Source organism: Pangasianodon hypophthalmus, chromosome 18 (assembly GCF_027358585.1).
Source record: "Pangasianodon hypophthalmus isolate fPanHyp1 chromosome 18, fPanHyp1.pri, whole genome shotgun sequence".
NCBI classification, from domain to species: Eukaryota; Metazoa; Chordata; class Actinopteri; order Siluriformes; family Pangasiidae; genus Pangasianodon; species Pangasianodon hypophthalmus.
In genome coordinates, this window is record NC_069727.1 from 2,587,844 (window position 1) to 2,602,288 (window position 14,445).

Here is a 14,445-nt window from a genome sequence, read left to right on the forward strand (position 1 = left end):
GTGATGAAGAGCTGCAGGAACATCAGAACAGGAAAAACCAAGAACCATGAACTGTGCACAGAACCCAAACAGAACCCAAACAGAACTCAGAACCCAGACAGAACTCAGAACTCAGACAGAACTCAGAACCTAGACAGAACCCAGACAGAACTCAGAACTCAGACAGAACTCAGAACCTAGACAGAACCCAGACAGAACTCAGAACCCAGACAGAACTTAGAACCCAGACAGAACCCAAACAGAACTCAGAACCCAGACAGAACCCAGACAGAACTCAGAACCCAGACAGAACTTAGAACCCAGACAGAACCCAAACAGAACTCAGAACCCAGACAGAACCCAGACAGAACTCAGAACCCAGACAGAACTCAAACAGAACCCTCAGAACCATAAATGATTGCAGGAAGTGAAACCTAACCTTAAGAAAAATAGAGCGACAAATTAGAGAGAAATAAAAAGAAAAGGAGGAGACTGAAGAGAGAGAGAGAGATGATGTGAGCGCGTGCAGCTGCGATGACGAGAGCAGGAGAAGCAGAGAGACGGAGGGAAAACGGATGAGTTTGTGTACAGGAGAGAGAGAGACAGAGAGAGAGAGAGATGAATCAGACCCTAACTTCCGGTGGATGTGCAGCTCAGTCGCGCGGTGCAGCGTCTCTGACTCGGACGTTAATCGGCGCGCGCTGATACAGGAGCCGGTAGTGAGCTCTGGGGGCGCGCGCTGATACAGGAGCCGGTAGGGAGCTCTGGGGGCGCGCGCTGATGTTGGACCGCACGGAGGCGTTTTTTCCCCGCGCGCTGCAGGAGGATGTGAGCTTTAGGAGCAGGTTGATGTGTTGAAGCCGGTGGTGAGATTTCACTGTGATCTACACACACACACACACACACCCCGGTTTAGATCGGTGTCTGGAGCAGCCTGGGACACTTCCCTTATAATCAGGATCTGTGTGTGTGTGTGTGCGTGTGTGTGTGTGCGCGCGCGCGCGCGCACGTGAAGGAGGACTTTCCAGCACGAGACTCCGGAGATGCTCCGCATGTGTGTGTGAGATTCCGGCACATGGAGCTCTGGAGAGCGGAACATCCTCCGACTGTCAGCGGCTTTTTCGGCTCAGACTGCAGAGGGACGTCCAGCTGCAGCGCCGCACACCGAGCCCCTGCTGCACAAAGCCTCCGCTCGGACCACAAGCCCCAGGATGGGCACAGAGCGCGAGCCAGTGCGGGGAAAAGTGCGGCTTTCAACCCAGAAGAACGGAGAAAGTGCGGGAAGGATTCACGGATAACGGAGTGCTTTTCAGAGAGAGAGAAAAAACTTTAAAAGAGAGAAAAGAGGCTGGTGAGGGAACGACTGTTTACAGCTGCTATAACGTAAGTGAGAACAGGAACTAACTCATTCCTCTGCATCAACTGTAACTATAAGCGGATAAAAACGGAGGCGTTTTGTTTTATAATGAAATATAAGTGTAAAGTGTTGGCAGATTGCTGTGGTGTAAGAGAAATAAAGCACTTGGAGATGAAGTGCAGGGTGCTGAGGATTTGACTAGAACAGCAGGACACACAGTGTTTTATTCCTGAGCGAATGATGTCATGAGTTTAACTAGCGCTTAATGCTGGTTCTGTAGCTAGCAGTTACAGAGATCAGGTCAGAATAACTAATGTAGCTAAGGGTTAATGGGAGTCAGAGCTAAAGTTTACTAACAGCATTGTTAACTGAAATACAGACTTACAGCTGGTATGAACTAAATGTTGGAGAGCTAGCTAACACTAACTTTAGGAGAAAGTTTGTTATCAGAAATAAATTGTTATATTTTACAGAAATTGCTCGCTAACGTTACACTAAACACAAGTCGTGATTAATTAAGGCGAGTGTTATTACCAGCTTTAGTGAATGAACTGGGACAGTGTGTAAACTGATGCAGGTTGTTGGTGTTTAATCAGCGCTGGAAGAGTTAATTCAGTAATGGAAGGAGTAATTCAGTCCTGTATGTGTTGTTGATTTATTTCCGTGTGTCAGATGTATCAGGAGGAGTTATTTCTACCCCGTGTCTCTTTCGGACTGTAACAGTGTTTCATGTGTTAAAACTGGAAGATGTTTAAATTCTCAGGCTGTTGAAGCTCAGCACTTGTCCTCTGCTTGTTTGCAGTGAGTTAAAGCGGCGATGGGGATCGAGGAGCTGAGTGTGAGGAACGGCCGCGCGGTGTCTGACCGGTGGGCCGACAGCGTGGTGGTGCGACCCCGGACCCCCGAGCGCCACGTCGCCGTGCACAAGAGGCTGGTGCTGGCCTTCGCCGTCTCCATCCTCACGCTCGTGGTGGTGACGGCCGTCGCCGTGACGCTGGCCGTCAGCTTTGAGAAATGCGGCAGCAGCGGCGAGAACGTGGTTCCGCCCGGTACCGGCTCCAATCGGTCGCGAGACAGAAGTGGCGAACAGAAAGGCGGAGACGTGCAGCCGTGGCGGCGTTTACGCTTACCGACAGCACTGCGGCCGCGCCACTACGACCTCCAGCTCTCCGTCTACATGCACAACTTCACCTTCTCCGGGGAGGTGAGCATCGAGCTGGAGTGTGTGAACGCCACCAAGTTCATCGTGCTGCACGCCGACAGGCTGCACGTGGAGAAGGTGGCCGTGTACTCGGACAGTAAGAAACCCGGCGCCATGAGGATCCACCGGCACTTCCGCTACCCGCACAACCAGGTGCACGTCATCGCTCTGCACCGGGAAATGAAGCCGCTCAGAACGTACACGATCAACATGAGCTTCCAGGCTCAGATCCAGAACCAGCTGCTGGGGTTTTTCCACACCTCCTACGTGCTGCACGGAGAGAGAAGGTAACTCCACTCTCAGAATTAATTCCAGCGTTCACTCACGGCTCAGTGTGGACACGTGATTTAACACGTGACGAGTGAATGAACACCTACAGTGTGCAGCTGCACAAATACACACACTGCAGCTGTTCATTAAACACGGCCTCATTTCTCTTAACAGCCAAAATCCACAACTCTTATAGTTTCAAATAAACTCAGCTTGACATTTAGGACCAGTCAAAAGTTTGTGCACCCCGTCTTTGAGCTTAAAGACATGTTGATCTTAAGATTTAGGTCAGGGGTCATCAACTGGTGCACCGTGGTCCTGATACAGACCCAGCAAAATATTTTACCCAAATGAGCTCTTGAAAAATACGTTATTTAAAAAAAAGTCAATGACAAAAACAAAATTTTTAAAAGTGAATGGACAGAGAAGTGGCAGAATCAGTGTGAAAACAATCACATGTGAAATGACCCATAAGATTATAATTATTTCCCCAGTTTATCCTTCAGATGTGCATCAGACTCGTGAAACTAGTCAGATTGGACTGTTTCTTTGAATCGCAGCATCAATTCCACACAGTTCTCCACCTCCATCTTTCACACGTGTTTAGTTTCGCTGATCAGACGCACTGACGTTCTTCCATGAGCTGAATCTCCTGCTTGTAAACACCACATTTCCTTCACTTCCTCTCACACTCGCTGTTCACTTTCACTTTGCAGAGCACTAATGGGAATCTCCATCTCACATTTAGCTGCTGTGCTGCTCCACCTCTCTGTGGAGATTCATTTTCAGCTCATCACTCAATCAGAGTGTGTGTGTGTGTGTGTGTGTGTGTGTGTGCTCTGACATTCCTCCTTTCAGCTCCCTGTTCTCCACATGGCAGCAGTTTGTAAAAATAATATCAGTAATATTTAATAACTGGATTTATACAGGACACTCTGTCCACAAACCCTCTGAAAATGACATTTTTGTGCTGCTGCTCTGATGCTAAATAATCTATTATATATTTCTGTGAACACGTTTAAGATGTAAAACAGTTTTATATTGTGTAGCTAAATGAAAAAGTCTCACTATTTTAATTTAGAAGCCCGACTGAAGGCTTCTGAACATATTTATAGCTCCATGTAATATTCTCTCCACACTGAGCTTTAGAGCACACGCTCTATTTTTATTTCCTGTGTAATAAGTTATGAGTGAACGTTAAATGAAGACGTCTGATTTTATTCTTTTTATTCGCACAGGGCCGTATTCAGAGCTGAGTTATGCGCACAGAGTGAGGATTTAATACTGAAATTACACACCTCAGTATTCAGACCTCAGATGTAACCGCAGACTTAAGCGCTGTGCAGAGAGTTATGCATGAGGGGCGGAGTCAGAGTAAAAAAGAGGCGTGTTTTAAATACGCACAGTTCTGACTTTGACATTAAAAGCATTTTTCTTACAAGAGTGAGGAGCAGTGTTAATCCCAGCACCACTGTCTGACAGTTTGAACTAACCACAATATGTTTATATTTTTGCAAAATATCATATTTATGTTGGCTGTAATTTCACTCAAAAACTCTGGAATGGCATTCGATATTAGTAATATTAAATACAGTAGATAAATATCTCACTGTTAATAAATCATCCTTTTAAAGTCAATGAAAATGTTTATTTTACACGTTTGACATCGGAGGAGATGTAAATTAATCAGAGACTTTGCTTATCTCAAGGACTGAATTTTTTATTGATAAAATTGTGAATTAATATAAGGGGAGCTGTAAGTGTAGCAGATGAGTGTTGGTCAGCTTATCCTTCAAACTGTGATGATATTTTCTTTACAGCACTGTGCACTGAATTAACAAACACACACACATTATGAGTTAGTATTAGTATCTTGTGGCTTCACTAAGTTGTGCACACAAGTACATGTCAGAACACAAAAAAAAGTAAAATGCGAAATAACAGGATGTGCTGGATCAAGTGCTATTTTATGTGCTGCTGAATAATGAGTGTGAAAGCCATTTTGTTAAATTAAACCAAATTTGCGGTGATTAATGTGAGAATTCTGGAACATCAGGAAGTTTTTCTCTGGATTCAGGAGGGTCTCTGATGCTCCACCTCCAATGTTTCAACACTGATTCAGCATTTTCTGTTTTATCTTTTCCTCTATCCTCTTTTTCTTCTCCTGTCTTCTCCTCATCTATTTGTCTGATCCTCTCTCTCTCTCTTTGCAGGTACGCGGCCGTGACTCAGTTCTCTCCGACTCATGCGAGGAAAGCTTTCCCGTGTTTCGATGAGCCCGTCTACAAAGCCACCTTCAGCGTGACATTGAGACACGACGCCTCCTACCAGTCCGTCTCCAACATGCCCATCGAGTCGTCCAGTCTGGAAGAGGACGGTTGGCTCACCAATCGATTCTCCAGGACACCTCGCATGTCCACTTATTATGTGTCCTGGGCCGTGTGTGACTTCAGCTCCCGTGAGACGATGACACACAGTGGAGTGATGGTGAGTCTTACACACAGCTCCGTTAAAATCCACTACAGCATGGACATTTCCTCCACTCTCCATTTCTAAACCCAGCACTTTTATTGGACGGAGGACGCCACTGACTCTGCTGTTTCCGACGCGACGCTTTAAACAGAGACGTTTTCATGTGTTTTATGTTTACGACTCGGTAATAAAAGTAAACCTTGTAGACGCTAAATCCAAAGGAAACTGCAGACATTTAATTCACACACGTACACACACACTCTGTCTTTAATAAGCAGGTGAACTGCAGCGGGTTTCTTCGTCTATAGATTCAGATGTGAAACACAGCCTGTAGTGTGATATTGAAAAAAAAAATCACAAAAGGAATTTATTTATTTTCCTCATTTCCGCCACATGCTGAGTGCTATTATCTCTCCTCTGGGTGTGCTAACAACCTCAACACAGCTCAGCGCTAAAGCACACACACACACACACAGTGGGTGAGAATATTGTGCTTTTAAAGCAGCGTGAGACACCACTGTTATAATCTCCATGTCAGGAGAAAAAGGCAGCGCGATTAAAGAGGCCTTTTTGAGGTGATGGCAGCAGCAGCGTAACCATAAAAAGATTAATTTATCTCCTCTCTGCTCCTCTCCTCATCACTTCCTCCAGCTTATTTACATTTTCCCAGTTTCTGATCACTTCCTCATGCAGGAACCAGGCAGAACTGGACTGCTGATGTTCTACATTATCTTAGAACTAGTTCAGGGCTGTAACAGTAACAGTCGTGGTAACAGTATCCACAATGGTAATGTTAACAGTAACAGTAATGGTAACAGTAACAGTAATCTGCAATGTCTCTAATGCTCATACTCAAATTCCTTTCGACACACTTAGCACTGCTTGACTCTATAGTATACAGCTGTGGCTAAGTAATCACTGATAATCTCACTGGTGTCACCCATATGAGGATGAGTTCCCGTATGAGACTGATGCCTCTCAAGGTTTCTTCCTCATGTCGTCTCAGGGAGTTTTTCCTTGCAACTGTCGCTTCCGACTAAATTTAAATTTATATCCTGATTTCTGTAAAGCTGCTCTGTGACAATGTACACTGTTAAAAGCACTATATAAATAAATGTGAATTTAATTGAACTAACAGTATCAGTGATGGTAACAGTAATGGTTATAGAAACAATAACGTTAACAGTGACAGTAATGGGAACAGTAAATGTAACAATGACAGTAATAGTAACAGTAATAGTTGTAGTAACACTAATGGTTAAAGTAGCAGTAAGGATAATAGTAACATTAATAAAGTTAAGAGTGACAGTAACAATAAATGTAACGGTGACAGTGAATGGAACTGTAACAGTAACAGTAAATGTAGCCGTAACATTAAATGTAACAGTGAATGTAACAGTGAGTGTAATAGTGACAGTAAATGTACCAGTGACAATAAATGTAAATGTAAATGTAAATGTAAATGTAACGGTGACTGTAATAGTGACAGTAAATGTAGCAGTGACATTAAATGTAACAGTGACAGTAATTGTAAATGTAACAGTGACAGTAATAGTGACAATAAATCTAATAGAAACAGTAAATGTAAGAGTGACAGTAAATGTAACAGTGACAGTAAATGTAACAGTGACAGTAAATCTAATAGTGACAGTAAATGTAAGAGTGACAGTAATAGTGACAGTAAATCTAATAGAAACAGTAAATGTAACAGTGACAGTAAATCTAATAGAGACAGTAAATGTAACAGTGACAGTAAATCTAATAGAGACAGTAAATGTAATAGTGACAGTAAATCTAATAGTGACAGTAAATGTAACAGTGACAGTAATAGTGACAGTAAATCTAATAGAGACAGTAAATGTAACAGTGACAGTAAATCTAATAGAGACAGTAAATGTAACAGTGACAGTAATAGTGACAGTAAATGTAACAGTGACAGTAAATGTAACAGTGACAGTAATAGTGACAGTAAATGTAACAGTGACAGTAACAGTGACAGTAAATGTAACAGTGACAGTAAATGTAACAGTGACAGTAATAGTGACAGTAAATCTAATAGAGACAGTAAATGTAACAGTGACAGTAAATCTAATAGTGACAGTAAATGTAACAGTGACAGTAATAGTGACAGTAAATCTAATAGAGACAGTAAATGTAACAGTGACAGTAAATGTAACAGTGACAGTAATAGTGACAGTAAATGTAACAGTGACAGTAACAGTGACAGTAAATGTAACAGTGACAGTAAATGTAACAGTGACAGTAATAGTGACAGTAAATCTAATAGAGACAGTAAATGTAACAGTGACAGTAAATCTAATAGTGACAGTAAATGTAACAGTGACAGTAATAGTGACAGTAAATCTAATAGAGACAGTAAATGTAACAGTGACAGTAAATGTAACAGTGACAGTAATAGTGACAGTAAATGTAACAGTGACAGTAACAGTGACAGTAAATGTAACAGTGACAGTAAATCTAATAGTGACAGTAAATGTAAGAGTGACAGTAATAGTGACAGTAAATCTAATAGAGACAGTAAATGTAACAGTGACAGTAAATCTAATAGTGACAGTAAATGTAACAGTGACAGTAAATCTAATAGAGACAGTAAATGTAACAGTGACAGTAAATGTAGCAGTGACAGTAAATCTAATAGTGACAGTAAATGTAGCAGTGACAGTAAATCTAATAGTGACAGTAAATGTAGCAGTGACAGTAAATCTAATAGTGACAGTAAATGTAACAGTGACAGTAAATGTAACAGTGACAGTAAATCTAATAGAGACAGTAAATGTAACAGTGACAGTAAATGTAGCAGTGACAGTAAATCTAATAGTGACAGTAAATGTAGCAGTGACAGTAAATGTAAGAGTGACAGTAAATGTAGCAGTGACAGTAATTGTGACAGTAAATATAACAGGAACAGTAACCGTAACAGTAATGGTAACTAACTGAGACTGGAACAGTAACAGTAAATGTAACAGTAACTATTTTATTTTTGATTAACCCAGGTCTTAAATAGTACATTGCAATGTTTTCCAGCTCTGCTCCTGGAGTCCTGATGCTGCTCTGCCCATTTTAGTGTTTTCCTTCTCTAGCACACAGAGAATCAACTCATCACCTCATTAACACACCCTCCATGAGGTTAAATTGTGTGAGTTAGAGCAGAAATGCACTGAAACAGTGAAGGGTTTGAGGTGTTTGGGTAACAGATTTTATCCAGATTTGGATAAAAACACATGTAAATCATCTGAAACACAGGCAGATCTCTATTTGTGAAGATATTTACTGATGCAATGCGATATGGCGAACGGATTTACAGTCAGTAAGTGGACATACTTGAGCTGCTGCCATAGAAACGTGTCTCTGGTTTGCACTTTTAGTGAAATAGCAGAAATATTTACAGAGCCACGGCCTTTCACTGTTTCCTTTCAGTCTGTATGTCACAGCAGCTTGTGTGAATCAGAGCCCTGAGGAATTCTCTCTTCCCGTGTGTGTGTGTGTGTGTGTGTGTGTGGGAGGGTGTGTGTGGGTGGGTGAGTTGATTTGTGACTCGGCGAGTTTTAAGACACTTCATTCTGTTCCACTCGTCCGTGAGCTACGAGCCGTGCAGATCCTCAGAGCTTCGTCTGGTGTCATTATCCTCCAGTCGATAACAGACTCAGAAACGCTCTATTCCAGTCCAATTAACTCCGTTAGAGTCCTGAGACAAAAAAAAAACAGAGAGAAAAAAGAGAAAAATGACCAGCATGTGGAAACTCATGACTAATTAATTCTCCCCGAGGCTGAATAATTCTGAATTCATTTGCATTCTGTGTGTGTTTTATCACTTCACCTCCTACAGCCATTAAATCAGGAATAATTGTAAAGAATTAAATTTATATAGAAGTGAGATGTGACGTAGGATGTGCTGTGAAACAGTGTCTTTTTCTTTGCCTGCTGTGTGTGTGTGTGTGTGTGTGTGTGTGTGTTGATGGTTGTGCAGAAACAGTCGTGCATTAGCCCTCGGCCTATCCAGCAGAACCATCATTTTTACAGAGGGAACGTGTGACACCTCGTATTCTTTCACTCTCCTTCTCTCTTTATTTCCTTCCCTCTCTGTTCGGTGATAAAATGCTGCGAGCTTTAGAGTCACACTCCGTCAAAGCAAACACACCAGAGCTGTGAGAGAGTAGCAGAGGAGTTTAGAGACAGGAAATAAGAAGGAAGGTGTTTGGGGAAAGATCTCCTGGATGTCCAGGGGACAGATTAAAGACCTGGACGTGTCTCTTTGGTATCAGGGGAGTCGCTTCTGCTGATTCAGTGATTCAATTATGAGTCGTTTTTTTTTTTTTTAATGAATTGAATTGTTACAGAGACAAGGTGAGGTGGATTTACTGACTTCTTCCTTCAGATTAAATTAAATCAGATTTGGTCAGGTTAGATCAGATTCAGGTCTCCTCTAATGTCCACAGTGAAGCTGCACTGAAGGCAGCAAGCAGATCAGACTTTCGTTTGACTTTATAACAATTTCACTTTAAAATAAATAAATGATTTGACGTTAGCAGTAGCTGCAGTTTGTCCAGTTCGAATGATGAGTTCGAATCGTGAAGAAGTTTTGCTCTTCATCTTCCTCAGGAGCTTCATCAGTTTTATTGAACAGCAGGAAATTCCTCACATTTCTATCAGTGTTTAATTCACACAAATCAAATAACGAAACTTTCTCCACCAGTTCATTTAACTCATTTAAGATAAAACCTAACGAGACTTTATTTGTGTATGTGTGTGTGTGTGTGTGTGTGTGTGTGTGTGTTGGAGCAGATACGGCTGTTTGCTCGGCCCGATGCCATTCAGAGCGGATCGGGAGATTACGCCCTGCACATCACCAAGAGCCTCCTCAACTTCTATCAGGATTACTTCAGAGTCACATACCCCCTGCCCAAACTAGGTAACACTGTGTGTGTGTGTGTATGTGTGTGTGTGTGTGGACCTTTATTTAACTCTCGGTCTCCATTTCATCCTATTGGTTTTCTGTCAGTTTGATGTGTTCTTTTAAATTCATCATCAATCTCTCTGCTCTACACTGTTCTATCATGTCCTCTCTCTCTCTCTGTGTCTGTGTGTGTGTGTGTGTGTGTGTGTGTGTGTGTGTGCGACTTTATTATAGATGCTGGCAGCATTTGCTATTGAGTGTTATTGTGAAGAAAATTGTTACATTGTTCAACGGCTGCTGTCCTGCCCACAGGCACACACACACAAACACACACACACAAAATTCTTTGTACTTCATTCACCTTCTCTTGAGAACACTCAGCAGTGAGAGAGGAGAAAGAAGTAGGTGAATTGTGTGTGTGTGTGTGTGAGAGAAAGAGAGAGAGAGAGAGAGAGAGAGAGAGAGTCGACTTATCTAATTTGGTTGATTCAGGCTAAATTCTATATTTTCCATTTGCTAGAAACACATACAATAAATTGATGCACTATAAAATGAGGACTTCATGTTTAATGGTCCTTTCCTGTGAGATTGATTAATTACAGTGTGAGAGATTATAGTGTGATTGATTAATCACAGCAAGATTAATTACAGTGTGATTGATTAATCACAGCAAGATTAATTACAGTGTGATTGATTAATTAGTGTGATTAATTACAGTGACATTCAGTACAGAGTGATTAATTATATTGCGGTTGATTATTTAGCGTGTGATTATTAGAGTATGATTAATTGCAGAGAGGTTAATTATAGTTTGATTGAATATCTGGACTGACTAAATCCAGTGCGGTTAATTAATGTCAGATTGTTTAATTACAGTGTGATTGATTAACTGGTTTGATTAATTAGAGATTGTTTAATTACAATGTGATTGATTAAATGGTTTGATTAATTAGAGATTGTTTAATTACAGTGTGATTGATTCACTGGTTTGATTAATTAGAGATTGATTAATTGCAGTGTGATTGATTAACTGGTTTGATTAATTAGAGATTGATTAATTGCAGTATGATTGATTAACTGGTTTGATTAATTAGAGATTGATTAATTGCAGTATGATTGATTAACTGATTTGATTAATTAGAGATTGATTAATTGCAGTATGATTGATTACACAGTGATTGATGATTTCCTGTGCAAGTGTGTGTGTGTGTGTGTGTGTGTGTGTGTGTGTGTGTGTGCATGTGTGTGTCCTGTCTTTGCTCTGAGTGTCTAATGAAGATTTTTCATTACAGCTCAACTGATTTATGACCTGCAGAATTTCCACTTCTGGTCTTAAATCTTAGAGGACAAACTCTTTAAATCAGACAGGGAATTTTCAGGATTTTCATTTTTGTCAGTAACGAGATTATAAATTGTTTTACACTTATTTTGGTAAGATTCTAATCTGAGTTAGAACATTCGAATCTAATCTTCAGCTCAGAAGACACCAACAAACATTAAATACATTGAACATCAAACACCAACATTCTCCATTAAACACCACCATTCACCTTCAAACACCAACATTCTCCATAAGACACCAACATTCACCATGAAACACCAACATTCTCCGTAAGACACCAGCATTCACCTTCAAACACCAACATTCTCCATAAGACACCAACATTCACCATGAAACACCAACATTCACCTTCAAACACCAACATTCTCCATAAGACACCAACATTCACCATTAAACACCACCATTCACCTTCAAACAAAAACATTCTCCATAAGACACCAACATTCACCATGAAGCACCAACATTCTCCATAAGACACCAACATTCACCATTAAACACCACCATTCACCTTCAAACAAAAACATTCTCCATAAGACACCAACATTCACCATGAAGCACCAACATTCTCCATAAGACACCAACATTCACCATTAAACACCACCATTCACCTTCAAACAAAAACATTCTCCATAAGACACCAACATTCACCTTCAAACAAAAACATTCTCCATTAAACACCACCATTCACCTTCAAACAAAAACATTCTCCATAAGACACCAACATTCACAATTGAACACCAACATTCCCCATCAAACATTAACATTCACCTTCAAACAGCAACATTCGCCATTAAACACCAACATTCACAATTAAACACCACCATTCACCTTCAAACAACAACATTCACCATTAAACACCACCATTCACCTTCAAACAACAACATTCACCATTAGACACCACCATTCACCTTCAAACAACAACATTCTCTATAAGACACCAACATTCACCATCAAACACCAACATTCCCCATCAAACACCAACATACTCCATCAAACACCAACATTCTTCATCAGCCATCAACATTCACCATCAAACACCAACATTCTCCACCAAATACCAACATTCCCCATCAAACAGATATCATCTTCAAACACCAGCATTCTCTGTCACACAAAATTCCCCATCAAACACCAACATTCACAATTAAACACCAACATTCTCCATTAAACACCAACATTCACAATTAAACACCAACATTCCCCATAAGACACCAACAATCTCCATCAACCACCAACATACAGCATTCAACACCAACATTCTCCATCAAACACCAACATTCAGCATCAAACACCAACATTCAGCATCAAACACCAAAATTCTCCATCAAACACCAACATTCTCCATCAAACACCAAAATTCTCCATCAAACACCAACATTCACCATCAAACACCAAAATTCTCCATCAAACACCAACATTCACCATCAAACACCAAAATTCTCCATCAAACACCAACATTCTCCAGCCCTTTGTGTGATTGCACTGTGTGTAAGACTGTTGGCCTGTAGTTAGTGTAGTAAAGTTAGAATCTGTCTGTAATTATGAGTGTGTAAGTGACAGGACGTGGACGTTGTAGACTGATTGTAGATTTTGATCCCGTAGTGTCTTCATCACATCCTGCAGGACAAACAGTGTGTCTTCTCTTCCTGTTATTCTTTACCATCATCCATACTGTTTTTTTTTTTTTGACATGTTGTTGATGTTCACGAGGCAGAAAGTTAAAACTGGAAAAACAGGGATTAATAAACCCCAGAGCGATGGAGCGAGTAGAGAGTGTGAGCTGTGTGTGATGTTCAGGAGTCTCTTCTCCGTCTCGCCTGTCACACTGACACTAACTTGACGTCTGACTCTAACACTTCAGCTCGTGTCCTCTGAGAGCGTTGACACCTCACTCACTGTCTGTGCGCAAATGTCAAATCAATTAGCCGTCTAAAAGCTAATTAAGCCTTTAATTAGCATCTAAACGGGATCACAGTGAAGAAATTGTCACTCTGAGAGGAAATGATGCGAAACAGAACACCTTCAGCAAACTTCAATACTGAGAATTAAATAATCTCAAAACGTTGTTGAGCTGAGAAACAAACACCAGCCTCGATGAGAAAATTTCCCACTGGGTTAAAGGAGTTTCTCTGTGACCTCACAGGTGTCAGCTCCAAACATATCTTAATCAGATTGTTATGTAGTGGCACTGGTGTCAATTTCCCATTTTTCTCAGTTGAGCTCCACCTCTATAGTGTTCCTCACCTTTTAATGACTTAAACTCCTGAACAATTCATACAATATCAATATTAGTAACATTCGCCATCACACACCAACGTTCACAATCACTCACCAACATTCACAACCATCAAACACCAACATTCACCATTAAACACGAACACTCTTTCCATCAATCATTAAGAGTCACCATCAACACCAATATTCACCATTCACCAAGCATGAACACTCATTGCCATCAAACACGAACACTCATTATCAAACACCAACCTGTTTGAGTGTTGGTGTTTGATGGAGAATGTTGGTGTTTAATGGAGAATTTGGTGTTTGATGGTGAATGTTGGTGTTTGATGATGAGTGTTCGTGTTTGATGGTGTTTAATGGAGAATGTTGGTGTTTGATGGTGAATGTTGGTGTTTAATGGAGAATGTTGGTGTTTAATGGAGAATGTTGGTGTTTGATGGGAAATGTTGGTGTTTAATGGAGAATGTTTTTGTTTGATGGGGAATGTTGGTGTTTAATGGAGAATGTTGGTGTTTGATGGGGAATGATGGTGTTTGATGGGGAATGTTGGTGTTTAATGGAGAGTGTTGGTGTTTGATGGTGAATGTTGGTGTTTAATGGAGAATATTGGTGTTTAATGATGAATGTTGGTGTTTGATGGTGAATGTTGGTGTTTAATGGTGAATGTT

At 40.9% G+C, this 14,445-nt stretch overlaps 1 protein-coding gene across 2 annotated transcripts in view; it reads left to right on the forward strand.

Annotated features, from left to right (window-relative positions):
- Nucleotides 1–356: 356 nt before the first annotated feature.
- The window catches only part of LOC113525244 (thyrotropin-releasing hormone-degrading ectoenzyme), a 55,445-nt gene continuing 41,356 nt past the window's right edge, over nt 357–14,445 (forward strand). The window contains exons 1-4 of one of the 2 annotated variants that reach the window (XM_053241877.1): nt 357–1,362; nt 2,139–2,824; nt 5,021–5,294; nt 10,083–10,209. In XM_053241877.1, the coding sequence (XP_053097852.1) occupies nt 2,154–2,824; nt 5,021–5,294; nt 10,083–10,209 (1,072 nt within the window). In that variant the 5' untranslated portion in view covers nt 357–1,362; nt 2,139–2,153. The remainder of the gene's footprint in view (nt 1,363–2,138; nt 2,825–5,020; nt 5,295–10,082; nt 10,210–14,445) is intronic. The other variant, XM_034313368.2, reaches the window with a different exon arrangement.